Here is a 23,001-nt window from a genome sequence, read left to right as displayed (position 1 = left end):
CCAGTCTTTGCAGCCAAGAGGCCGCCCGTGCACCCTGGGCGGCCTCCGATGGCCCCTCGCCCACCCTGACGCCTCTGGAGGGACTTCATCGCGGGGCTGGGGTGGCGTTTGCCCCCCAAAAGCCCCAGTGCCACGTGCTGGGGCTGGTGTGATGCTGGCACAGGCTGAGGGTGGTGCTGGGTGCCCCCACCCCGCTGCCAGAGGTGAGTACCCCACTCTGACTGTGGCCCCGGTGGCATCAGGGAGTGGGGAGCCAGAACTGGGACCCCAGATGGGACACAGACAGGGGTATAGACCCCACAAGATGGGGGCAGCCCAGCTCACATGGGCACAGCAGCCCCTTACCCACAGCCAGGGCTCCCCCAGCACTGTGCTCAGCCCAGAGACCTTGCACCAGGTCACCTCGAGGGGCAGTGCCTGGACCCCCCACTGCTGGGGACACATCCAGGGAGACACTGAGACCTCGGCAGTGCCAGAGCCATGGGGGTGATATGAACCATTCCCAGTTCTTGTGTGTTGGGTCCAGCCTGGTGCGCTCAGAGCTGGTGCCGCCGGTGCTGCCGCAGGGCCGGGGGTCCTGTGGTGCCAACGGGGGCTTCTGAGGACACGTTTGGGCTCACGTGGGTCACAAGGCTGAGGAGCCCCGTCCCACTGCACAGCCAGGCTGGGACACGGGCTTAGATGGAACATGTGGGAGCTGGTGAGCGTGGGCAGATGTTGCCGCAGCTGCCGAGGGGGTGGGAGCAGCATCTGGCCTTGACACACAGGGCGAGGGGCTGGGGACAAACCACCCAGCCACCCCCGTGCTGTGCTCCCAGGGCTCACCATCCCCTCGCAGGGACAGGCAGGTCGGTGATGCCGTACTGGCCATGGGGCTGGGGCTCCAGCCCTGTCCCCTCGTGGGGCTGGGGACCCCCATAAGTGTGGTGCCAGCAGAGTGCCCAGCCCAGGTGGATGTCCCTTCACCGTGGTGGAGCGGGGGGTGGGGGCCCCGCTGTGGCACAGCCGGTTCACGGCTCACTGCGTCCTCTGACGCCTCATTTCACCCCCACCTGAAAAAACAACAGCTTGTGGCAGCGTGTGCCCGGTGAACCACCGTCACTGTGCCAGCCTGGGCAGCACCCACAGCCCAGGGACCCCCTCGTCCCCCACGGGGGCATCGGCCGGTCATGGGGTGAGGTGCCCAGAGGCCATAGGGGGCACAGGGGACTGTGGGGCTGCTGTTGGGGGGCACCAGGGGACAGAGTGACATTCCCCAGCCCCCAGTGAGGTGATGCAGAAGCTACGCTGGCCCGGAGATTGCAGCTGAGGTAGTGCAGGGCTGGCTCACCATAGCGACCTGTGCCAGGCAGCACTGCCAGGGCAGGCTGGGGGGCACCAAGGGGGTGGGAGTCTCCTCAGTGACCCCAGGGACAGGCAGGGGACACCAACCAGCTCACCCCTCTCTGTGCTGCTGGGGAAACTGAGGCACGAGCAGAGTGTCCTGGCAGTGGGCACTCGGGAACAGCCTGGGCAGAACCCAGCGGGGACACAGGGGCAGCATGTGGATTCACAGTTGTGTGCCACTCGCACGTCACACCCTGTGCACACATCCTGTCCCCAGACGTGGCCGTGGACCCTGGACCCGCTTTTCCCCAGACCACCACCCCTATTGCTCCTGGGTGGGGATGAGCTGTGCCACAGCCACTCAGAGCTTCCCAGGTGAGCCCTTCCCTGGCCCCCACAGGAGCTGCCGGGCCCGGTGACGTCCTTGTGCCCCACCAGCCCACCCCGCGGCTCTGCCCGTGGCTCTGCCCACACTGCTCTCCCTCCACCCCGTGTCCCGCGCCCCGGGAGGCTGTGACATGCTGTGGGTGCCGGAGGGGACACGGGCACCGACAGGGACACGGGCACCGACAGGGACACGGGCTCCAGAGAGGAAACAGCCACCGGTGGGGACACAGACGACAACCGGGAAACAGCCACCTGCGGGGACAGACACCAGTGGGAACACGGACACTGACAGGGACACGGACACCGGAGGGGACACGGACGCCGAAGGGACACAAACAGCAACAGGGACACGAACATCAGAGGGGACACAGACACCAACAGGGACACGAACAGCGACAGGGACGTGGACACTGACAGGGACACGGCCACTGAGTGGGACACGACCACCAGTGATTCTCCGGGCCCAGGAAAGGTGGCACCACACGCCCAGTGAGTGGCACTGGGGCCACCGAGGTGTGAGTCCCTGTCCCGCAGGGTTTGGGGCGTGGGACCCCGGGCTGGGAGGGCAAAGGAGGGCCCAGAGCAGACTCGCCCCCCCAGCAGCACAAAGGGGATCAGGGCTGGGAAAGGGTTAAAGGCGCTCCCGCCGCGGCTGCAGCCGATCGATGCCCCAGTTCCACGGGGGATGTGGAGGGACGGGACTCGCTCCTGCTGATTAGCCGGAGCTAATTTGAAGTTAATTGGCACCCCTCTGCTCCTCCATCCTCCGCTTCTTCCCCCCCGGGCTCTGCTCAGGATTGGCACTTCTATCCCGGCCGAGGGTCGCAGGGCCGGGGGGGTGGGACCCCCAGGATCCCACACACTCCTCGGGCACTGCTGGGGGAGCAGATCCATCAGTGGGGGTCCTGGAGAGAGACCTGACTGCCCCCCCACCCCAGAGCCGTCGGGGGTCTGCGGTGACTGGGCCTGGAGCAATTTGGGGGCCCCGTGGGACTGGAAGCTGAGCAGTGCCCAGTAACACCACCGCCCCCCCAGCTCAGGACCCCCTCCTGCACCCTCTAGCCCCCGACCCCTGGCCCCCCTCAGCATCCCCCGAACCCAGGACCCCCCTGCACCCCGCACACCCCTGAGCTCAGGACTTCCCCCACATCCCCGATCCCAGGACCGCCCTGGACCCCGCACCCTCCTCCGGCACCGGGACCCGGGGGTCGTGGTACCCTGGGAGATGATAATTTGGGGGGGATTCTGACCAATCAGAACGCAGCGCTCAGCCCTGGCCCCACCATCCTTGGAGAACTCCTCTCTGATTGGGTGAGGCCTAATTCCCTTTATCCAATAGAAGCGCAGGTCTCGGGAGGGGGCGGAGCCGGCCGACTTCATGAATGGACGAGGGCAGCGTGGGCACGATCCGGGCACGGGGCGTGGGCGTGGGGATACGGGCAGGGATAGGGCAGGGATAAGGCAGGGATCGGGCAGAGATAGGGATACGGATACACATACGGATAGGGATGCGGATACAGATAAGGATACGGGCAGGGCCGTGGGCAGGGCCACTGCCAGATGCCTCTGGAGCTGGCTCTGCTTCCTCGGCCTGAGGAGCTGGCAAAGGACCACGCTGGCAGCCTGGAGATGGGCACTCCCCTTTTGGCAGAGCTGAGGCCCCCCCCTTTGGCACTTCTGGGTCCTCCCAGTCACCACTGGGACCCAGCGAGTGCACTCAGCCCGGGCTGGGGGCCAGAGCCTCCCCCTCCTGGCAGATGCCCAAGAACATGGTGTTTTAACCTGATGTTCTACAAAAAAGGGGCTGGGGGATAAAGAAGGAGCAGCTCTGGTGGTGGGAGCTCAGCCTGGACATGGCACAGGGGGCTCGGGGTGCGTTGCCTCTGTTGGGAGCAGCAGCCCCAAGTCTGCCTGCGATGGCACATTTTGGAGCTGCCCACTGTCCATGGATGCTGCAGGACAAGGATCCAACCCACTGGGGACACTGGTGTGACGGTCCCTGTCCCCCAGCCCCCAGTGCCATGTCATGGCTGACCTCCTGCCCAGGTACCACCAGGATCCTCATCCCCCTGATGCTCCCGTCTCCCCTCACAGCCGATCCCTGGCAGAAGATGACGGTCCCAGTGCCCAACAGCACGGCGGTGTCGTCGGCTGGGGTGGCAGCACAGCTGGAGCCAGATCCGGAGCGGTCACCCTGCCTGGTGGGCATTGTCCCCATCGTGTACTACAGTGTCCTGCTGGGGCTGGGGCTGCCAGGTGAGGGGGCTGGGGGGGCAGGGGGTGCAGGGGCAACACCCACCTGGGTCTGAGCCTCTCCGAGGGGTGCTGAGCTCTGTGCCCTCGGCTGTTGGCAGAGCCTCAGCTCCTGTGCCAGCCTTCCATCACCCCAGGGAGTTTGGGGATGGGGAGGAGAGTTCTCAGGGTGGGGGAACCAAACCTGCTCCCCCCGCCCTGGCCTCAGATCCAGCCCCAGTGCCCGGCTGTGCTGCCCAGCCCCAGGGCAGGTGCCACCACCACAGGGACAGATGGTATTTGTGTTGCTTGGGCTGACACACAGAAGAGATTAATCAGCTCAGCAAATCCCCATGGCACTGGGATATTTATAGCTCCCCCCCAGCTGGAGCCCGGGCACCCCTGGGGTCCCAAGTGCTGCAGGGGGGGTCTCACCACCACCCATCGCTCCCCTCCCTCCAGTGAACATCCTGACCGCTGTGGCCCTGTCCCGCCTGGCCACCAGGGCCAAGAAGTCATCGTACTGGTACCTGCTGGCCCTGACCACCTCCGACATCCTCATCCAGGTCTTCATCATCTTCATGGGCTTCATCCTGCAGACGGCCATCCTGGCCCGGGCGGTGCCCAGCGCCTTCATCCACACCGTCAACGTGCTGGAGTTCACGGCCAGCCACGCCTCCACCTGGGTCACCGTGCTGCTCACCGTGGACCGCTACGTGGCCCTGTGCCACCCGCTGCGCTACCGCGCCGTGTCGTACCCGCAGCGCACGCGCAGGATCATCGCGGCCGTGTTCGCCGCCGCCCTGGCCACCGGCATCCCCTTCTACTGGTGGCTGGACGTGTGGCGTGACGCCGACCCGCCCACGGCGCTGGACACGGCGCTCAAGTGGCTCCACTGCGTCACCATCTACTTCCTGCCCTGCAGCATCTTGCTGGCCACCAACTCCATCATCATCCTCAAGCTGAAGCGGCGGCGGCGCGCGGGGGGCGGCAAGACCACGGCGCTGCTCCTGGCCGTCACCACCGCCTTCGTGGTGCTCTGGGCCCCCCGCGCCGTCGTCATGATGTGCCACCTGTACGTGGCCTCGGTGAGGAGGGACTGGCGCATGCACCTGGCCTTGGACATCGCCAACATGGTGGCCATGCTCAACACCTCCCTCAACTTCTTCCTCTACTGCTTCGTCAGCCAGACCTTCAGGCGCACGGTGGGTGAGGTGCTGCGGGGGCACCCCCGGCATGGCCCCCCCTGCCGGGGCAGTGGCCACTTCCCACCCCCAGCCCTCAAACCGCTGGAGCTGTTGGGTGGCACCGCGCTCTGAGCCAGGGCAGTGCCTGGCTGGGGGTCCCAGTGCCCACCCAGCCCCACCCATCACACCAGGACCTGGGGAGACCTCCACGGAACCAGAGTTAATGCTGGTGGTGGCAGGAGGAGGTGGTTGTGCCCAGCCCCTCATTTTGGGCCCTTGGGGTGCCCTGCCTGGTGACAGCATCCCAGGATTCCCCGCCCGCTCTCTGAGCCCCACCAGGATGGGCAGCTCAGCCCTATCCATGCTCAGGACACAGAGCACTGGGACCCCCAAGAACTCATCCAGGATGTGCCCCAGCTCGGGTCCTGGGGAGCACGGGGGCACAGCTGCCTGTGGTGAGGGGTGGTGGGCACAGCTGAGCTCCTGTAAGACCTGCAAGGACATAGTGACCACTGGGAGCCCATGGGATGATCCTTCTGCCATAAACTGCCGTGCTGAGACCAGAACTCCACCTGGGTCTGGCTCCCTGTGGGCAGATGGGACGGGGACACCCTGCTCCAGCACCCCTGGCACGGGGTCCCTCTGCCCTGCCCACCCCGGTGCCCCTGCCCTGCTGCCCGGGGGGTGCTGCAGGGAGCACCCACGAGGTCCAGTGACCCCAGCTGTGGGGCCTGGACACATGGTAAGACCCCAGCTCCTGGCCCCTACCTGACAACCCCTGGGGGTGTCCCTGCCAGGCTGCAGCCCCCGCAGGGCACCCAGGGTGTCCCCCAAACACAAGGGTGCAGCATCTCCCACCGGCTGCAGGGGAGGGGGCTCACGATGCCTCCCTGCATGGGGTGCACCCAGTTACACCAGTGCCAATCTGGTGTGACGCTGGGCCCAGCTGCCACCAGAGGGCAGGGATGGGACACTGAGGAGCTGGGACTGCCTAGAGGACAGGAGCTGGCACCCCCAGCCCCCCAAACCAGCCCTGTCCCCACCCTAATTCCCCATAAGTTCCTTAGTGTAATCCCCCCAAACAGTCCAGGCTTTCCGCTCCGATTCCTGAGACCAAGCAGGACAGACCCTGGGGGGTGCTGGGAGGGGGGCAGGGGCTCAGCTGGCCCTGGCAGGGCACACAGGCATCCCCCCAAACCCCATTGACCCCCCCCGCCAACCCCGCCGAGCCCCGGCTGTGCCCACACAGGGGTGGGATGGGGCGCAGCGTTTCCCGGGGATGTGGGGCTGACCCACACACGCCCTCAACCCTGCCTTCGCACCCGGATCATTGCCAGCGTGGACAGAGCCCTCCAGGGATGTCACCGCATCCCAGGCCGGATCCACACCGGGGCACAGGGTTAAAGCCCGACCCGGTGGCGCGGGGGGTACCTGGGAGGTTCTCGCTCCATTAATTCTGGCACGTGAGGAGAGCAGGACCGGGAAGGGATTAGTTATTAACCCGGCGGGCAGGGGCTGAGGGGCCGCGGGCCAGGGGGCTCGGCTGACACAGGAACCCTCGGCGAGAGCTCCAGGATTGCCTCCGGCGCCCCCGATTTCCACCAGCCCCCCGTGCCAGCCGGTGCGTATTTATTTACTTGGCAAAGGAGGTGGAAATGTGCTGACGGCGTCAGGGGCTCCGGTGGAAACGGCTCCGAGCCCCGGCCGGGGCTGCGGGAGGCGCTGGGAGGGCGACAGGGACCCCCCGGACCGCCGGCTCCAGGGACGGCTCTCGCCTTCCCGAGGGGAGCCACCGCGGAGACAGGGCTCAGCCAGCGGTGCCACCGTGCCAGCCGCCCGTCCCTGCGGCTCCTGAGGAAAGGTAAGCCTGGAAAAAATGCGCCCGGCGTGTCGATGTTTTTGGATAGAGCCTGGCCGGGGTCCAGATCCCGGTGCTGAGCGGCATCCCAGCCCCTCACCATGGCCTCTGTGCTGGAAGGACCAGTTCTACCCAGTCCCACCACTGGGATTGTGGTTCCCAGCCCACCCAGGGCACCGGGAAACTGGGATCGGGCTCTGCCCATGCTGGAAGGTTCATGCCAGGGACCCACTGCCCCGGGAGGGGACCAAGGGCAGCGAGTCCTAGCACTCGGTGACATCACCCCCCACTGACCCCACAGCATGCTGGGGCATTTCTGTAGGACCTACAAAAACCCCAGGAGCAAACAATGGGGACTGGAAGCCTGGGAAAGGTCCCTACGGGAAAGAGGAGAGGAAACCATCTCTTGTGGGGGGGAAAATGAGGGTACCCCTGGGAAGGGGGGAGGAAATCACCCACCATGGGAGAATGTGAGGGTTCCCATGAGAAGAGGATGAGGAAATCACCCTCCATGGGGGAGGACACAAAGGCAAATGCAGGGCAGGCACAGGGCAGCCCCGGTGGGACAGATGCCTGCCGGTGGCCCCACAGGGGGTCACGGGGGTCTCGTGCTGAATCAGCAGCTGGGAAACCCTCCGGCGGAAGGAAGCAGCCGGTGGAGAGGCCGGGCTGCCGGTGTGGGGGCGGCAGGACAGCCGGCCTCTGCTCCCGGCACCGCTTATCCAAGGCTCAGCCTCGCCCAGAGAGTGGGGACTATCCAGTCCTGGAGTCTGCATTCCAAATCCCTGGGGGAACTGAGGCACAGGGGGCCACTACAGAGCCCCTCGCCTGCGCTGCCCTGCCCTGTGAGGGCAGGAAGGGATGATCCAACCCCCAACGCCATCCTGATGCCAAAGGCTCCTTAGGAAGAAGGGCAGGAGGGTGGCAGCGGTCGAAGCACTGAGCCTGGACACACCATCCCGTCCCCCCTGGCTCCGGTGGGTGCCAGTTTTTGTGCCACAGATGCTGCCGGCTCTGGCAGGTGCCAGTCCTTGTGCTGGCTCCTGCTCAGCCACCCTTTCTCCCCGGATTGTTTCCACCTTGGCCTGGATTGGGGCAGGACCTGCCAGAGGCACATTGAACTTTCCTCTGCATCCTTCGCCCTTGTGCTTCACCCTCCTGAAATAGCAGCATCAGCCTGGGAACCTCTCCCAGGGGTGCCCCAAATCTCCTGGGGCATTTCCCCATCCCCAGGGTCAGTGGGGTACCCCATCCCAGCTTCAGGGCTACAACCACCCCTGTCAGGACAGGGATCACCGAGCCCTGTCGGTGCCTCCAGGCTGGGGCTGCCCTGGCCCCAAGCCCTCCACAGGAAGGGCTTTTCCGGGGCTTTTCTGGGGTTTTCTGGGTCCCGCTGTCCTGCCAAGGGCTCCGGCTTTATCCGTCAGCTGACATTCCTCCGGGAGGCCCCTCCAGGCCTGTGTATCCTTACACGGCAGGGCTGCCTGCGAGCCCCGCTCCCGGCTCCCACCCCCGAGCCCACCGGAGGCCGGTGCAGGGCCCCCTGTGGGTGACACAGCCCCTCCTACTCTGTCTTTGTCCCTTGAGAATCCCTCCCAGTGGGCAGCGCTCAGCAGAGACAGGCTGACTCCCCCCAGACTCATCGCACTGATGACAGAGACACCTCCCCCCTACGCACACACAGACTCATCACACCGATGACCAGGTGGGCTCCCCCCTGCTCCACCCCCTCAGCCCGGGCTGTGCTCCCGCCCCCAGCCCCCTCCATGCCCCGGGGCGGGATCCCGGTGCCCCCGCCCGGTGCGGCGGGGCAGGTCCCGGCCGGCCCCGACCGCGCTCCCGGGGCTGAGCCGCACCTCGGGGAGGGGCCGGGCCGGGCAGGCGCACGGTGCGGCGGCACCGGGGCTGGCTCGGCTCGGCTCGGCTGGGCACGGAGCGGGGGGAGCGGAGCGGAGCGGAGCGGCGCGGCGGCCACCGGGGGCTGCGGCCAGTGAGTGGGGCTGGGGCGGGGGCGAGCCCTGCGGGGCTGGGGGGGCACCGGGAACCGCGACGGGAAGGGACCGGGTCCCGTCCGCCCCCTCAGTTCCTCCGGCCGGAGGGTCGGGGGCGGCTCAGGCGGAGTTTCGGCGCCAGGACCGGGCGAGAGCTCCGGAAAACACCGGGACGGTGCGGGATGGGTGTGCGCGGGGAGCGTGCGGGGGGAACCGGGGAGAGGGCGCGGGGGGAGCGGTGCGGGAGTGCGGGGGCACCCGGGCGGGGATGCGGGGGAAGCCAACGGGGGTGCAGGAGAACCGGTGGCGGGTGCAAGGGGAGCGGGACTGGAGTGCAGGGAGAGCGGGCGGGAGTTGCAGGAGGAGCTGGGCTGGAAGCGCGGGGGAGCCGGGCCGGGGGTGCGGAGGGACTGCGCTGGGGGTGCGGGGGTAGCAGCCGATCCCGACACGGTGGAGCCGGTCCGACCCGCGGGCACGGGGACTCTGTCCGACTGTGGTACCGAGATCCCTGTCCCCATCCCGGGGGGGTGCTCGGTTCGGGGTGCCCCTAGGGGAACAAGGGGTCCTGGCCCCGGAGTCAGCTTGCCGGGGGTGTCCTCCCCATTTCTTCCCCTCAGCAGTGGGGCTGCAGCTTCTCTGCTGCCTCCTCTTCCCTGTGCCCACTCCTGGGTGGCAGCAGTGGGGACAGGGACCGGGACCCCGTGCCATGCCGTGCCGTGCCGTGCCAGGCTGCGGCTGCCTACGTGCCAGTGGGCCGGACACGAGACCTGCACTGGGCCAGTGCCCGGAGCCAGAGGAGGGAAGTGGGACAGGAGAAGTGGAAAGAGGAACGTGGTGGCATGCAGGGACAAGGCAAAGGGTCAGCCCTGTCTTGCAGTATCACCTCTGCCATCCAGCCCAGGCCCACATTCGGGGTTCCCAGGAAGCCAGCGGGCACAGTGCTGCCTGCTCCTGGCACCAGTGGCAGGGATGGGCACAGCCCCCAGAGAATTCCTGTGTCAGGAGGGAACATGTGGGGCACAGAGATTTCCCCTCAGCTGCCACCAGCCTCCAGGCAAGGAGTCGATGGGGAACACTCGGCTCCCTGGCCCTGCTGGGGTGGGCTCAGCTGGGCCGGCACAGACAGGGCTTCCGGGACCTCACTCCTTGTCGTGGGATGGCTGGGGGGGGGCTGTGGGCAGGGATGCTCTGAGCCAGGAGCTGATCCATGTCCCCGGTTGCCATGCCCTGACCCTGCTGTGTCCCACAGGGTCCCTGGGTGCCGCGGTGCAGGATGGAGCCCGCGGCCGTGCTGCTGGCCCTGCTCCCCACGGCGGCCACACAGTCCACCCCACAGCCCACCCCACCCCCGGGCTGCAGCCAAGGCCTCTCCTCCCTCTACTACAACCTCTGCGACCTCTCGGCGGGCTGGGGCATCGCGGTAGAGGCGGTGGCCAGTCTCGGCGTGGTGACCACCTTCGTGCTCACCATCGTGCTGGTGGCCAGCCTGCCCTTCGTGCAGGACCCCCAGAAGAAGAGCCTGGTGGCCACGCAGGTCTTCTTCCTCCTGGGCACCTTCGGGTTGTTCTGCCTGACCTTCGACTTCATCGTGGGGCCGGATTTCTCCACCTGCACCTCCCGCCGCTTCCTCTTCGGTGTCCTCTTCGGGATCTGCTTCTCCTGCCTGCTGGCGCACGCCATGGCCCTCAACTTCCTGGCGCGGCGGAACCGTGCGCCACGGGGCTGGGTGACGCTGGCGGTGGCCCTGTCCCTCGCCTCGGTGGAGGTCATCATCAACGCCGAGTGGCTGCTCATCACGGTGGCGAGGCTGGAGGGCCCCCCGGACCCGTGCCAGCTGGCGGACGCTGACTTTGTCATGGCACTCATCTACGTCATGTTCCTGCTGGCGGCCGCCTTCGGCACGGCCTGGCCGGCCCTCTGCGGCCGCTACGGCCGCTGGCGCAAGCACGGCGCCTTCATCCTGGCCACCACCGGCCTCTCCGTGGCCATCTGGGTGGCGTGGACCATCATGTACCTCTATGGGAACCAGCGTGCCGGCCACAAGCCCGGCTGGGATGACCCCACGTTGGCCATCGCGCTGGTCAGCAACGCCTGCGCCTTCCTCCTGCTCTACGTCATCCCCGAGGTGACGCACGTGACGCGGCGCAGCCCCGAGCAGGCCTTCGAGGACGACGGCTACCCCACGCGCGGGGTGGGCTACGAGACCATCCTCAAGGAGCAGAAGTCCCAGAGCATGTTCGTGGAGAACAAAGCCTTCTCCATGGATGAGCCCTCCTTCGGTGCGTGCTGGGGCTCACGGGGACCCTCCTACCCCACGGTGGGGCTGCTGGTGGGCACCAGGGATCCTCATCAGGGACCCTCTCACACCATGGCAGGGCTGCTGGCGGACACTGGGGCTCACCAGGAACCCTCTTGCCCCGTGGTGGAGCTGCCAACAGGCACCAGGGACCCTCACTCATGGGGACCCTCAGGGATGTCCCCACCGGGGGTGGCAGCAGTGGGTGGGTGATGAGACGTCTGGCAGTGACCTGCCAGGGACTGACGCCTGTTGTGGTTCCCGAGAACTGGCCGGGCTGGGCCTACCAGTTTGGGCTGAGCCCAGCAGCCGCTGGGTGCTCCCTCCCCGGCGTGGGGTGCCCGCGGCTCCCGGCCCTCTGCCCCGGGCAGACACTGCACTCGCGAGACCCTACAATAACATGGGGTGGTGACAGTCACCCCAGTGGGCATCACGGGCGGGCACCAGGTGTCTGTACCCCACAGGGCAGGGAGGGTCCCCCCGAGCAGCACCTGCACCCACGAGACCCTACAATAACAAACCGCAGCCATGCAGGGGCTACGCCGGGAGCGCAGAGATGCCAACCCTGGGGACAGGAGTGTCCCTGGGAAAGGCACAGAGCTGCTGAGTCAGCTAATTAAACCTGCTAACGAGGTACCGGGAGCCCTGGTGAGGGGGGGTGGCTCCATGGTGACCGTCCCTGTGTCTCAGCAGCCAAGAAACCGGTGTCCCCGTACAGCGGCTACAACGGGCAGCTGCTGACCAGCGTGTACCAGCCCACCGAGATGGCTCTGATGCACAAGGGGATGGTGAGTGTGACACCAGGTGGCACTGGGGGCAGCCACATCCTATCGGGCTTCCAACCGGAGCAGCCAGGATGGGGGACAGGGGGTGAGGGGGTGGGGGCTGCCATGACCCCCGTGTCCCAATGGCTGCTGTAACGGGGTGGGGACCCTCTGAGCCTTCCTCCCCCGGGACCCTGCGGGGCTGGGGGTGTTCCCAGTGCTGTGACACCTCCCGTGCCTGTCCCTCAGAGTGAAGGTCCCTATGACGTGATCCTGCCCCGCGCCTCCACCAGCCCGGCACCCGGCAGTGCCAGCTCCACGCTTCGAGCTGAGGATGCCTTTGCAGCACAAGCCCGGCACGTCGGCACCCCACGGGACACCCGGAACTTCCAGGTGGGTGAACAACAGCGGGCACCCGGCCATGGCAGGGGCAAAGTCTGCCTGCCGTGGTGATGGCTCTGCCCAGCACCCAGAGACCCCCAGTGGGTCAGGGTGCACGTGCCACCGGTGCAGGAGCCACAGTCCTGGTGCCACTGCTGTGCCACCTCGCTCTGCCCGCAGGTGCAGTCCCCGTACAGCAGGAACCGGTGGTGAAGCCCCCGTGGCACAGGTCCCGCAGCACTGGCACAGCCGCGGCCCCTCCGTCCTGCTCCCGAGGTCTCGCCAAGCCTCATCCTGCCCTGACGTGTGAATCCCACCCTGGCCAGCAGCCAGAGCCAGTTCCTGCCAACGGGATGCCCGGATACGGCCCCAGAGCCAGCGCTCCCACCTGCCCGTCCCACCTGGCCATGGCACCTGCAAGCTGCCAGCTCTGCCCGGACCCCACAGCCTGCCTCAAGGACTGGCTCACTGCCTTTGTGATGCACAGACACCCCGTCCCCCCCGGGCCATGGACCCTCTGAAGCTGGGGAGCCGGTGGGACCCCCATCCAGGGCACCAAGCCCCCAGCTCCGCGCTGACCCCACCAGCCCTGGGGACCCTGAGCTGGCCCGGCCCCCTCCCACCACGGGGTGTGAGGGGACACAAAGCTGTCCCTGGCTCTGCTTCCTGCCGTGCCTCGGTTTCCCCACTGCTGGGGAAGGGGGGCTGCTGGGGGCCTGGGGGATCAGTGCCTTGCTGGGGCCCCACAGTTCCAGCTGACTTCTTGGTGCCTTCCCCCCTCAGGGCTCAGGAACCCCTCTGGGGAGGGGGCTGGGCCCCTCGCCCTTCCTGCGGCTTTCTCTGTTGTTTTTCCTCTTCCCCATTTTTTTTCAGGTCACCCCAATAAAGGCGGTTTTTCCTACGGTGCTGTCACAGGTGGCCCGTGATGGGAGGTGTCCCCAGGTGTGTCACCGGCTGCTCCCCCATTCTGATCCCACCACGGTGCCTGCAGGCTCAGTGCCACGTTCCCCTTTCGGGGGGTGACAGGGAGCAAGGGGGGGCTCAGGGCAGGGCCCTCAGCGTGCCCAGCCCTCCCAGATAGGGCGGCTGGGCCAGGATCCCATGGGCAGATGGGCTGCTGGGCGGGAGGCAGCGCAGCACGGAGGACGTGCCAAGGTCGCGCGGTTTTCCCGCTCGGATTGCCTTCCCCTCCACAGCCATTCCTCCTCCTCTGGGCAGAAAGCCTGCGGCCATCGGTGCCATGAATTATTCAGGGCTGGAATGGCTCCGTGGGGGCAGGCGAGTGACCTGCTCTCCTTGAGCCGGAGCCGGGATGGCGGCGGAGGGGCTGCCAGCGGGCACGTGTGCCCTGCACAGTGCCCGCACGAGGGGGACACAGTGGGAGTGTGGCACATGCCATGTCCCCACCGTGCCCTTGGCTGGCACACGCCCACGCTCCCGGCTCCAGACACACAGCCGTGGGAGGCGGGTGTTTGCAGTGGGATGTGGCCGTGCCCCCCCACGGCTCCCGTGTTTACCTGGCTCCCGTGTTTACCTGGCTCCCGTGTTTATCTGGCTCCCGTGTTTACTTGGTACCTGTGTTTACTTGGTACCTGTGTTTACCTGGCACCTGTGTTTACCCGGTGCCGGGTGGCAGAAGGAACATCACCCAGCAGCGCCAGGCACTCGGTGTCCCCAGGGCCACTGTCACCGCAGCGCTCCCTCCTCCCAGCCACTGGCACCACATGGCAGAGCGGGGTCCAGCGTGTGACCACCCCAAAGGCCTGTCCACCTCCCCAGGGGCACAGCAGTGACCCCGAAAAGCAGGGCAGTAGAGACTGTCCCTGCTCAGCTCCGGTGGGGACAGCGGAACTGCCGGTGGCTCCCTCCCATGCCCAGCCCCTCCGGAAGCGCGGGATCCCACCGGTGCCGCCAGCGCCGGCCGCAGCCCCGCTCCAACAGGGAATGCTTTGTGCCGGCGGGGCCGTGGAACAGCAGGGCCTTTGTGCGGGCAGGTGAGGGCAGACACGGCTGAGCCACGCCGGGAGCAGCCCCGGAGCCTCCCCGGGGCCCTGAGCCGGGGGCTGCCGGGGGGCATCGCACGGATGGGGCGGGTGGCACGGTGGGGGTGTGGGTGCAGTGGTGGGGATGTGGCAGCACACCTGGCACCGGGGTCATCAGGGGTCTGCCAGGGCCAGGGGGGCACACAGGCAGCGGTGCCGAGGGCAGGGGTGGCGCGGCCGCAGACCAGGGGCTCCATAGTGCCATGAGCGGTGACACCACAGGGAGGTGACACTGTGCAGGTAAGCCCTGTGGGACGCTCCATGTCCTCAGCACTGCCTTGCTTTCCTCCCCCTGAGGACTGGAGCTGGAGGGGTCATGGCCACGCACTGGGGTCTCCTCAAGGCTGAGCAACGAGGGTCCTGCCCTCACCAGAGCCCTGCCAGGGCCAGCCTGTGGTGACAGTGACATGCCTGGCACTGCCATCTGCCTGCACAGCAGTGTCCCTTAGGAACTCGGGCAGGGCCGTAGCACAGACATGCTCACGCCATCAGCTCCCACTGGCACTTTTACTCCAAGCAGGTCCGTGGCACCGCAGGGACCCCACTCCGGGGAGTCTGTGGGAGTCTCAGAGCTCAGCAGCAACAGGAGAGCATCACAACAATGTCTCCTTCGAGTCCCGGGGTCTCTGCAGAGGGACCAGGAATGCACAGCCCCTCCGGGTGGGCTCAGTGCGGGGCCCTGTGCCCAGCCTGGGAACGTTCCCGCTGGAGCTGTTTCCGCCTCTGGATGTCCCTGTAGGCCTGGATGACCCGCGCCCTCTCCTCCTCCACGATGCGCCGGCGAGCCATGGACATCACTGGGGACACTGGGGACACGGGGGATGCCTGGTTCCGGCCCAGCCGAGGTGTCAGGAGGAGCCGCTTCCGTCCAGCCTGTGGGCAGAGCCGGGACAGCTCAGGGATGAAGGATGAGACACCAGGACCGCGCTGCCAGGAGCTGCCACCGAGCCAATGAGGCCACCCCAGCCCTGCAGGTACCCGGGGGGGTGGCACTGTCCCCCAGAGCTCACCTGCTCGGCAGGACCCTGTCCCCGGGGCCGTGAGGTGATGGTGGGTGGCTGTGTCACCACCTCCCCAAACGCCACCGTGTCTGTGAGGGAAACCAGAGCCAGAGTCAGGTCAGAGCCCCCGGGGATGTGCCAGTCCGGCTCCCCAATCCCCTCCCTCCATGTGCTTGCCCCCCAGGGCTGGGGGTCACTCCAGCCCACCCTGCTTCAGCCCCACCTTGGAACAGGCTCTTCTCCAGCATGTCTGCCTTCTTCTCCTCCTTCTTCTTCCGAGCTTTTTCCAGCTTCTTTTTCTGAAACCTGAGGAGCCTCGTTGTGGCCAGGGCTCGGGAGCAAGGAGGTGAGTCCCTACCCCACAGGAGCCACACAAATCCCACAGCTCGCCCCCCAGGAGGGTGAAGCAGGCTTGTGGCTCCATTCCCAGAGATCCAAATCCATGGAGAGGGGGCCCACAACCCCCCACCTGCCCCACCAGCCGCTGCCAATGCCAGACCTGCCCGGCAGAACCGAGTAGGGGGACAGGCCACAGGCCTGGGCTGGCCCCATCCGGCCCCCATGGCCTTGCTCTCACTCTTTTTTCCTCTGGGACTTCTCTGGGGCTGTGTCCTCCCGCTCAGGCTCCCGCTGGAGCTGGTTCTCAGTGAGGAACAGGACGTGCTGCACCTCCTGCTCCATGCGGCAGATGTAGGAACGCTCCGACTCCCCCTTCCCCCTCCGGAACCTGGGCACCGGGATGTCCCCCTTGGATTTGGGCTTCTGCTGCTGCTTCTTCTCTAGGAGAGACGGGGGACATTACTGCAGCAGTGACACCCCAGGGTCCCTCCTGCTGCCAGGGCAGGGCTAGGACATCACCAGAGGGACAAGGAGCTCCCATGGCAGATTCCAGCTGTGCCATGGGCTCCTGGGCCAGGCCCTGGGCCACCTGCTTGGGCCACCTGTGTGTCCCACCTGCTGCCTTCCTCTTCCCCTGGCCCAGGCGTTTCATGGCCTCGCGGCTCTGCATGATCTCCCGCAGGCGGAACGGGATCTCCTGCTCCTCGGGGTGCTTGGGCTTCATGTTGTCCACCTTCCTCTCCTTCCTGCAGGGAATGAGCACAGTGAGAGGCCTGCAGGGAAGTACCAGGAGCTGGAGGCTGGGACTCCAGGACACGGGCAGGATGGACAGGACAGTAGGACTCGGGGGATGGAACCCCAGGACACAGGCACTGGGACACTGGGATGGCGGGACCCGGACACTGAGACACCGGGACCTGGGCATGGCAGGATACCAGGATCCAGGTATGGAAAGACATCAGGACTCGGGCACAGCAAGACACTGGAACCCAGGCATGGGGAGAGATCAGGACCAGGCACGGGGAAACATCGGGACCCGGGCACGGGGAAAGATCAGGACCCGCGCCCCGAGACCCCCCCTGGGGTCCATGTCCCAGGTACGATCCCGACCGGATCCCCCTGACCTGCTGCGCCGCGGAACGGCCTGCCCATGTTCCGATCTCGGTCCCGCTTTCTGTCCCGATCCTGGTTTCTGTCCTAGTCTCTGTCCCGGTCCCGGTTTCTGTCCTGGTCCTGGTTTCTGTCCTGGTCTCTGTCCCGGTCCCGGTTTCTGTCCCTGTCCTGGTCCCCGGCCCTGTTTCTGCCCCGATCCCGGTCTCTTTCCCTGGTTGTGTCCCGGTCCCGGTCTCTGCCGCGGTCCCCGGGCGGGTCCCGGTCCCGGTCCCGGTCTCCGGGCCATGTCCCCGCCGCTCCTCACGTGGCCGCTCCGCCGCCACTTCCGGATTCGCGGTCCCGCCCTCTGCTCCTTATTGGTCGCTCCCTCCCCTTAACTCCCACCCCTTTGGCCGTACCGGGTGGCCATTGGCTGAGGAACCTGTCACTCGAGCGGGGGGCGGGGCCGGATGCTGCTGCGGGGGGCGCGGGGCCTGGCGGGGCCGCGCCGGGGGGTGAGCGGGGAAAGGAGGGACGGGGGGGACGCGGGGGGACAACGCAGTGCTGGGGACGGGGGGGGACACGGCGAGTCCGGGGGGGGAACAAGGGGGTGCTGGGGATGAGATGTGGGGGGACACGGGGGTGCTGGGGGGTCACAGGAGGGGCTGGGGATAGGATGGGGGCTGAGGGGAGGAGAAGATGCTGGGGGGGAATGAGAGGACAAGGGGGAAATGGGGCGTGGGGGTGAGCGAGGGACTGAGGAGGGACAAGGGGGTGTTGGGCCGGGGGGGCTATGGGAAGACCAAGGGCGTGCTGGGGAGGGGGTCTGGGGATTATGGGGGAAGATATGAGGGGGCTCAGGGGGGACAGGGGGAGCTGCTGGGGGGTGCTGGTGGTGGGAGGGGGGTCCCGGGGCTGAGTTGGGGGTGCAGCAGCCAGGGCTGCCCCCTCACACCCCGTGTCCCCCAGACTGGCATCAGCAATGAGGGGGGTCTTGTTCTTGCAGCCCCCAAACAGCGCCGGGGGAGTGCCCAGAGAAGGGACCCCGCACCCCCACCCCACCAACATCTCCAGCCTCCGGGAGCTCTCAGACACGCCGGGAAAGGGCAGCAGCTCCTCGGACACCCCAGGGAGGGACAGCAGCATAGACACCCCCGGTGGCAATGGTGGGGTCCCTCCTGCAGACCCCCCAGTCCCCCCCCCGCCCACACACTGCTGCGGGACCGGCTGCCCCAACTGTGTGTGGGTGGGGTACGTGGAGGAGCTGCTGGAGCGGCACCGGGATGGGGGAGCCCGGGCCCTGGAGGCTGTGGAGCAGCACGTGGAGGACGAAAACATCAAAATGATCCTCAGGATGGAGATCAGGCTGCGCTCCAAGAAGGACTGAGCCCCCCCAGGTCCCCCAAAGCGGCAGGGGACAGCCCCACGGCCGCTGTTCCAGGCTGGGTGGAGGGGTCTGGTCTGGGATCATTTATAGTGTTTGTTGGTGTGTGCTGAGCACGGGATCCCAGGGGTGTCACTCCAGGCCGTGTCACCTCCAGCCACAGAGGATCCTGCCCTTGGGGACAGGCAGCAGCTCAGGCCTGTCCTGAGCCCTGGATTTCCCAGGAGCTGGATGCTGTTCCCCCCCCACCCCGGGATGGCAAATCCCTGCCAAGGGCAGGCTGGGTGGCCCCTCACACCCAACCCTCCTCCTCACGCTCCTGGATGGAATTTAAGCACCTTGAGGGGATTTTAAGCACCTTGGATTTTAAGCACCTTGTCCGTGCCCTGGTGGGGGAGGGCTGTGCTGGACCCCTCCCCATAAGCCTCTTAGGGGCTTCTCCATGGGAAGGGCCCGTGAGAGGCAGCGTGTGGCCCCGAGCACGTGGGAAGCAGCAGCCTCATGTCAAGGACACTGTCCCTGTCCCTGGTGTCACATCCTGCTCTCCACGGTGCCTTTTCTTCCTTGATTCTTTCTGCCTCTGTCTTAAAACCCCTAAACTTGGCACAGCACCCCTCCCCTCCATCCTGAGGGACTCACAGCTATGAGGACCCCCACGGACCCCCCCATCATCCCAGGATGAGCTTCCCAAGGACCCACCAAGCCCTTGAGTGTCGCCCGCTAATGAACCCAAATTAACAGCCGGGCCCTGCTCTCTGCCACGGAAGTAGCTTGTTCTCCATGGAAAACACTCCTGGTTCCCCTCTAATCCTATTTGCTGGAGCCCAACTAATTGCAGTTAGTGGCGGGGGCTGAGGTTCAATTAAAGTGTGCTGAGATTATTCCGTTTTTAATTGCTTTAGTGCTGGATTAGGGAAGCTTTGGAGCGACACCGACTGTGGGCAGGGGCTGCCGGACCCTCTCCAGCTGGATTGTGTCCTGTGGTGGCACCAGCAGGGATGGTGCTGGGAGGGCATCCCCTGTGCCAGGACCCCCACCTGGACCAGGAGGGAGACTGGGATGGGGGTCCCATCCCTCCTGCTGGGAGCGAGGGGCACTGAGGGAATCTCTTGGGGAATGGGGGATCCCCCAGGGGAGGAGGTGGGATCGCCCTGTGTGGGATCTGCTGCCCGGCTGGGCACAGCCTGTCCCACCGGCACTAATCCCAACACCCCCTCCCCACCCAGGGCGGGGGAAGGACACCGGATTACCCCTTGGGAGAGAAGGGAGCTAAATAATCCTATTACCCCCGGGCAGGATAAATCTCCCTCCCGAAAAGCCCCCCAGAGCATCTCCGGGCTGTGGGACGGAGGGAGCAGCGCTGGCCTCGGGAACCGTGGGACTGTGTGAGTCAGGGGTTCCTGGGATGGGATGGGACACGGGGTTGCTTTGCTGCTATTCCTGCATTCAGGAATATCATTCAGGAACATCCAGGCATCTCCTTGGGTCAGATCCTTCTTCCCAGGCCTGTGCCCAGCTCCTGAGCTCTGCAGTGGGGCTGAACCCCTTGTGCCAGAGCCAAGTCTTGTGCTGCAGAATTCCTGCTCCTGGTGCCTGGAGGGGGGATGGAGCCCGTGGGCCATCCTCTGCTCCCCCTGCCCAGCCTGGGGTGCCCACCACCCCTAAACCACACTGCTGCCCACCACAGCACAGACCCCAGGGTGAGCTGTGGGGAGGGAGTCCTGGCAGTGCCATGGGTGGTCTCAGGTGTCAAATCCATGCTGGGATGTGGTGCACGGGATGAAGGAACAACCCCAGTGGGTGGCAGCAAGTCTAGTGCCCCCCCAGGACACCCTTCTCTGCCTTTGGAGAAAGGGGATTAGCGGGCTGAGCTGGGCTGAGGCAGTGTTGAGGGCAGGGGGCTCCTCAGAGCCAATCAGGGAGAATGGTGGGAATGGGGGCACAGGGTGGGAATGGGGGCACAGGGTGGGAGGAGGAGCTGGTGCCCCCCATTCCCCCTCCAGCAGGTGCAAGCAGCTGTCCCGTGCCAGCACCGGATCCGCAGGGAACGCCGTGAGCTGGGGCTGGCTGCCAGCCCCCCCCAGAGCCATGAGCCTGGAGCCCCCCAAGCTGGAGGTGAAATCGGCCACGAGGGTGACCGGGGGTCCCGCCACCCCCCGCAAAGGACCCCCCAAGTTCAAGCAGAGGCAGACGAGGCAGTTCAAAAGCAAACCCCCCAAAAAGGGGGTGCAGGGGTGAGTGGGGACAGGCCCTGGGGTGGTGGTGGGGCTGCCTGGGGGTCAGGCCAGACACTCCCTCTCTCCCTGCAGGTTCGGTGACGACATCCCAGGCATGGAAGGGCTGGGAACAGGTATGGGGGTCCCTTCCCCTCTTTGGCAGCGGGGGGTCAGGGGCTGGGGGGGGGGGTGTTACCCCACCACAACCTCTGTCCTCTCCTCCCCCCAGACATCACCGTCATCTGTCCCTGGGAGGCCTTCAGCCACCTGGAGCTGCACGAGCTGGCTCAGTACGGCATCATCTAGGACTGGGGCAGGCCTGGCTGGGTCACCTGCCCCATAGTGCTGTGTAGGTAGAGGCTTCTCCATCTGTACAGTGGGGCTCTGCTTGGAAAAATTAAATCCTGAACCCCCAAACGAGCACAGGAGTCATGTCACCATCTGGGGGGGCAGGGGGAAAGTGTCTCCCCACGGCATGGGGAGATAAATAGGACAGAGGTGGGGTTCAGGTGAATGGCAGGGTTTGTTTTGGGCTGGGCCAGCCCCCCCACATATCCCTAAATCCCCAGTGTCCCCCCCTCCAGGCACAATGTCCCCCAGCACCCTCAGAGGCCACACTGGTGGTGATAGTGAGATGGACAGGACACAGATGTGTTCAGGCATCTGACAAGGTTTATTTGAGGCTGGACCAGCCCCCCACATATCCCAAACCCCCTGATGCCCTCACTCCCACACCCAGAAAGCCATGATGTCCCTGAGCGCCCTTCAGTGCCATGGAGCCTCCCACAGCCTCCACCAGCGGGATGAACAAGGACACGGATGGGTTCAGGATTCTGACACGGTCCATTTTGGGCTGGACCAGCCCCCCGCATGTCCCCAAACCCCCAGCATCCCCCACCCATCACCCCCACGCCCGGAAAGCCGCCACATCCCCGAGCACCCTCAGTGCCATGAGGGCACCCACGGCCTCCACCAGCACCAGGGCGGCGGCACCGGTGGCGATGGCCCCGGCCTGGCCCCTCAGCCACGTGCCCAGCGCGGCCCCGCAGCCCCCCACGTGCACCACGGCGCCCGCCGCCGCCGCCCCCAGCGCCAGCACCCCGAAGCCACACTGGGCATTGGGCACGGAGCCACTGTCCAGAGGGTCCTGGCAGCACGAGGCCGGCACGCCGCACGCCTGCACCCCCGGGGCGCTGCAGTTGAAGTACCTGTGGGGGGAACATGGGGAGATGTGGGTCCACACACGTTTGGGGGGCAGGGACAGGGTCTCCCCCCAACTCACCCCCACAGCCCCCACTCACGGGTTGCTCTCCCAGTCGCGGTAGGACCTGAGGCCGCAGCACTGGAGGCTCCTCTGCACCTCATCCACCAGGAACTGCAGGTCGGGGTCCTCCTGGTAGCGCAGGAGGCAGAGCAGCAGCAGGTCCCGCAGCCCGTCCCGCAGCCGCCGCCGCGCCAGCAGCACCAGGAGCCCCCCCAGCACCTCCAGCCCCGCAAAAGCCAGCAGGGCCCCCAGGAAGAAGCGGAGCAGGCAGGGGCTGGCACGGAGGGCGCCCAGGCAGCCGGCCAGGGACACGGCGCTGGCCCCCAGCCCCCCCAGCACGAAGAGCAGCATGGGGTCCGAGCCTAGGGGTGCCCCATGCTCCCCCCCGGGCAGGGTAGCCTTGGCCAGCAGCCCCCAGACCCCCACGGCCAGGAGCAGCAGCCCCAGTAGGAGGAAGAGGAGGTTCCAGAGGAAGGCCAGGTAGCGCACGCAGCGGCTGAAGGTGCTGGGTTTGGGGGGCACGGGGCACCATAACCCGGGGTCCTGCTCGGCCGTGTCCCCAGGCAGTGAGACACCGTCAGCATCGTCATCGGAGCAGGAGGAGTAGGGCAGCTCCACCAGCCTGGACACCTGCACGGACAGAGGAGCCACTCACAGCCCCCCAGAAACATCCCCACATGCCCCTGTTCCACAGCCCCCAGAAACGTCCCCCTGTGCCCCTGTTCCACAGCCCCCAGAAGTGTTCCTGTGTGCCCCTGTCCCACAGCCAGACTGTCACAGGCTCCTGGGGTCACCCTGCACCCCTTTGCTGAGCCCCCCCATGCAGGGTACCCCATCCCTGCTCTCACGGGGATCTGAGCACAGGGATGCACCCCAGAGCCCCTACCCCGACAGGGACCCCCAGATCCATCCCTGTGGAGGCCCCCCGGGATGCGGGATGCAGCACAGAGCCAGCACCCAGGGGTCGGGGGGGGATGTGGGGGACACGGGAAGGGGGTCCCGTGGGAGGGGAGTGGGGACCCTGGCGTTACCTGGGGCAGCAGCCGGGTGCTCTCCCCGTGGGGCTGGGACAGCCGGGCTCTGCTCAGCGCCATCACCTCGTGCCCAAACCCCAGTCACACTCCCATCATGTGAGGGGCTGCGGGAGGGCTTAAATGGGGCTGTGGGTGCCGCCCCGCAGCTGGGCACGATCCCCACCCCCACAGCAGGGTCAGATTCCCCCGCACCCCCACAGCTGGACC

The 23,001-nt window shown here is 66.6% G+C and overlaps 5 protein-coding genes across 7 annotated transcripts; 3 read left to right on the top strand and 2 right to left on the bottom strand.

The window, feature by feature from the left end:
* The first annotated feature begins 1,888 nt into the window (after positions 1 to 1,888).
* On the top strand, positions 1,889 to 5,804 carry GPR142 (G protein-coupled receptor 142). The gene is made up of 3 exons (XM_027725365.2): positions 1,889 to 2,228; positions 3,808 to 3,969; positions 4,408 to 5,804. Exons 2-3 carry the CDS (start codon positions 3,825 to 3,827, stop codon positions 5,262 to 5,264), a joined length of 1,002 nt encoding a protein of 333 aa, XP_027581166.2. The 5' UTR covers positions 1,889 to 2,228; positions 3,808 to 3,824; the 3' UTR covers positions 5,265 to 5,804.
* Positions 5,805 to 8,450: 2,646 nt separating this feature from the next.
* GPRC5C (G protein-coupled receptor class C group 5 member C) lies at positions 8,451 to 13,297 on the top strand. The gene is made up of 5 exons (XM_039390263.1): positions 8,451 to 8,695; positions 10,231 to 11,260; positions 11,971 to 12,065; positions 12,291 to 12,434; positions 12,603 to 13,297. The coding sequence occupies exons 2-5, from the start codon at positions 10,255 to 10,257 to the stop codon at positions 12,633 to 12,635; spliced, it is 1,278 nt and encodes a 425-aa protein (XP_039246197.1). The 5' UTR covers positions 8,451 to 8,695; positions 10,231 to 10,254; the 3' UTR covers positions 12,636 to 13,297.
* A 1,655-nt stretch (positions 13,298 to 14,952) lies between these two features.
* CCDC137 (coiled-coil domain containing 137) lies at positions 14,953 to 17,230 on the bottom strand. The gene is made up of 6 exons (XM_027725382.2): positions 16,929 to 17,230; positions 16,420 to 16,550; positions 16,043 to 16,244; positions 15,689 to 15,771; positions 15,475 to 15,554; positions 14,953 to 15,337 (listed from the first exon to the last, which is right to left on the bottom strand). The coding sequence occupies exons 1-6, from the start codon at positions 17,201 to 17,203 to the stop codon at positions 15,131 to 15,133; spliced, it is 978 nt and encodes a 325-aa protein (XP_027581183.2). The 5' UTR covers positions 17,204 to 17,230; the 3' UTR covers positions 14,953 to 15,130.
* PDE6G (phosphodiesterase 6G) lies at positions 16,592 to 20,917 on the top strand. 3 transcript variants are annotated; one of them, XM_039390332.1, is made up of 6 exons: positions 16,592 to 16,901; positions 17,903 to 18,147; positions 19,577 to 19,665; positions 20,284 to 20,514; positions 20,590 to 20,630; positions 20,726 to 20,917. In XM_039390332.1, exons 1-6 carry the CDS (start codon positions 16,655 to 16,657, stop codon positions 20,800 to 20,802), a joined length of 930 nt encoding a protein of 309 aa, XP_039246266.1. In that variant the 5' UTR covers positions 16,592 to 16,654; the 3' UTR covers positions 20,803 to 20,917. The 3 variants fall into 3 exon arrangements, with proteins under 3 accessions (XP_039246266.1, XP_039246267.1, XP_027581186.1); XM_039390333.1 differs by lacking the exon at positions 16,592 to 16,901 and adding an exon at positions 17,378 to 17,411; XM_027725385.2 differs by lacking the exon at positions 16,592 to 16,901 and having other exon boundaries at positions 17,975 to 18,062.
* Positions 20,918 to 21,397: 480 nt separating this feature from the next.
* On the bottom strand, positions 21,398 to 22,927 carry TSPAN10 (tetraspanin 10). Its single transcript, XM_027725378.2, has 3 exons — positions 22,792 to 22,927; positions 21,798 to 22,390; positions 21,398 to 21,704 (listed from the first exon to the last, which is right to left on the bottom strand). Exons 1-3 carry the CDS (start codon positions 22,852 to 22,854, stop codon positions 21,398 to 21,400), a joined length of 963 nt encoding a protein of 320 aa, XP_027581179.1. The 5' UTR covers positions 22,855 to 22,927.
* Positions 22,928 to 23,001: the final 74 nt, after the last annotated feature.

The sequence above is a fragment of the Pipra filicauda genome, unplaced genomic scaffold (assembly GCF_003945595.2).
Source record: "Pipra filicauda isolate LSUMZ 115617 unplaced genomic scaffold, ASM394559v2 scaffold80_size11013439_pilon, whole genome shotgun sequence".
Taxonomy (NCBI): Eukaryota; Metazoa; Chordata; class Aves; order Passeriformes; family Pipridae; genus Pipra; species Pipra filicauda.
This window is presented reverse-complemented; position numbering and strand designations above follow the sequence as displayed.

Excerpts from the sequence above, each read along its gene's own strand:
- GPR142 (XM_027725365.2), top strand. The coding sequence starts at position 3,825 with ATGACGGTCCCAGTGCCCAACAGCACGGCGGTGTCGTCGGCTGGGGTG. Across the intron at positions 3,970-4,407 it reads GCTGGGGCTGGGGCTGCCAG|TGAACATCCTGACCGCTGTG; the intron begins GTGAGGGGGCTG and ends CCCTCCCTCCAG.
- GPRC5C (XM_039390263.1), top strand. The coding sequence starts at position 10,255 with ATGGAGCCCGCGGCCGTGCTGCTGGCCCTGCTCCCCACGGCGGCCACA. Across the intron at positions 12,066-12,290 it reads CTCTGATGCACAAGGGGATG|AGTGAAGGTCCCTATGACGT; the intron begins GTGAGTGTGACA and ends CCTGTCCCTCAG. Across the intron at positions 12,435-12,602 it reads GGGACACCCGGAACTTCCAG|GTGCAGTCCCCGTACAGCAG; the intron begins GTGGGTGAACAA and ends CTCTGCCCGCAG.
- PDE6G (XM_039390332.1), top strand. The coding sequence starts at position 16,655 with ATGGAACCCCAGGACACAGGCACTGGGACACTGGGATGGCGGGACCCG. Across the intron at positions 16,902-17,902 it reads CCCTGGGGTCCATGTCCCAG|CCCCCAAACAGCGCCGGGGG; the intron begins GTACGATCCCGA and ends TTGTTCTTGCAG. Across the intron at positions 19,666-20,283 it reads CTCGGGAACCGTGGGACTGT|CAGGTGCAAGCAGCTGTCCC; the intron begins GTGAGTCAGGGG and ends TTCCCCCTCCAG.
- CCDC137 (XM_027725382.2), bottom strand. The coding sequence starts at position 17,203 with ATGGCCCGGAGACCGGGACCGGGACCGGGACCCGCCCGGGGACCGCGG. Across the intron at positions 16,245-16,419 it reads GGGGAAGAGGAAGGCAGCAG|AGAAGAAGCAGCAGCAGAAG; the intron begins GTGGGACACACA and ends CGTCTCTCCTAG. Across the intron at positions 15,555-15,688 it reads GGAGAAGAGCCTGTTCCAAG|ACACGGTGGCGTTTGGGGAG; the intron begins GTGGGGCTGAAG and ends TTTCCCTCACAG.
- TSPAN10 (XM_027725378.2), bottom strand. The coding sequence starts at position 22,854 with ATGGCGCTGAGCAGAGCCCGGCTGTCCCAGCCCCACGGGGAGAGCACC. Across the intron at positions 22,391-22,791 it reads GCACCCGGCTGCTGCCCCAG|GTGTCCAGGCTGGTGGAGCT; the intron begins GTAACGCCAGGG and ends CTGTCCGTGCAG. Across the intron at positions 21,705-21,797 it reads CGCGACTGGGAGAGCAACCC|GTACTTCAACTGCAGCGCCC; the intron begins GTGAGTGGGGGC and ends TTCCCCCCACAG.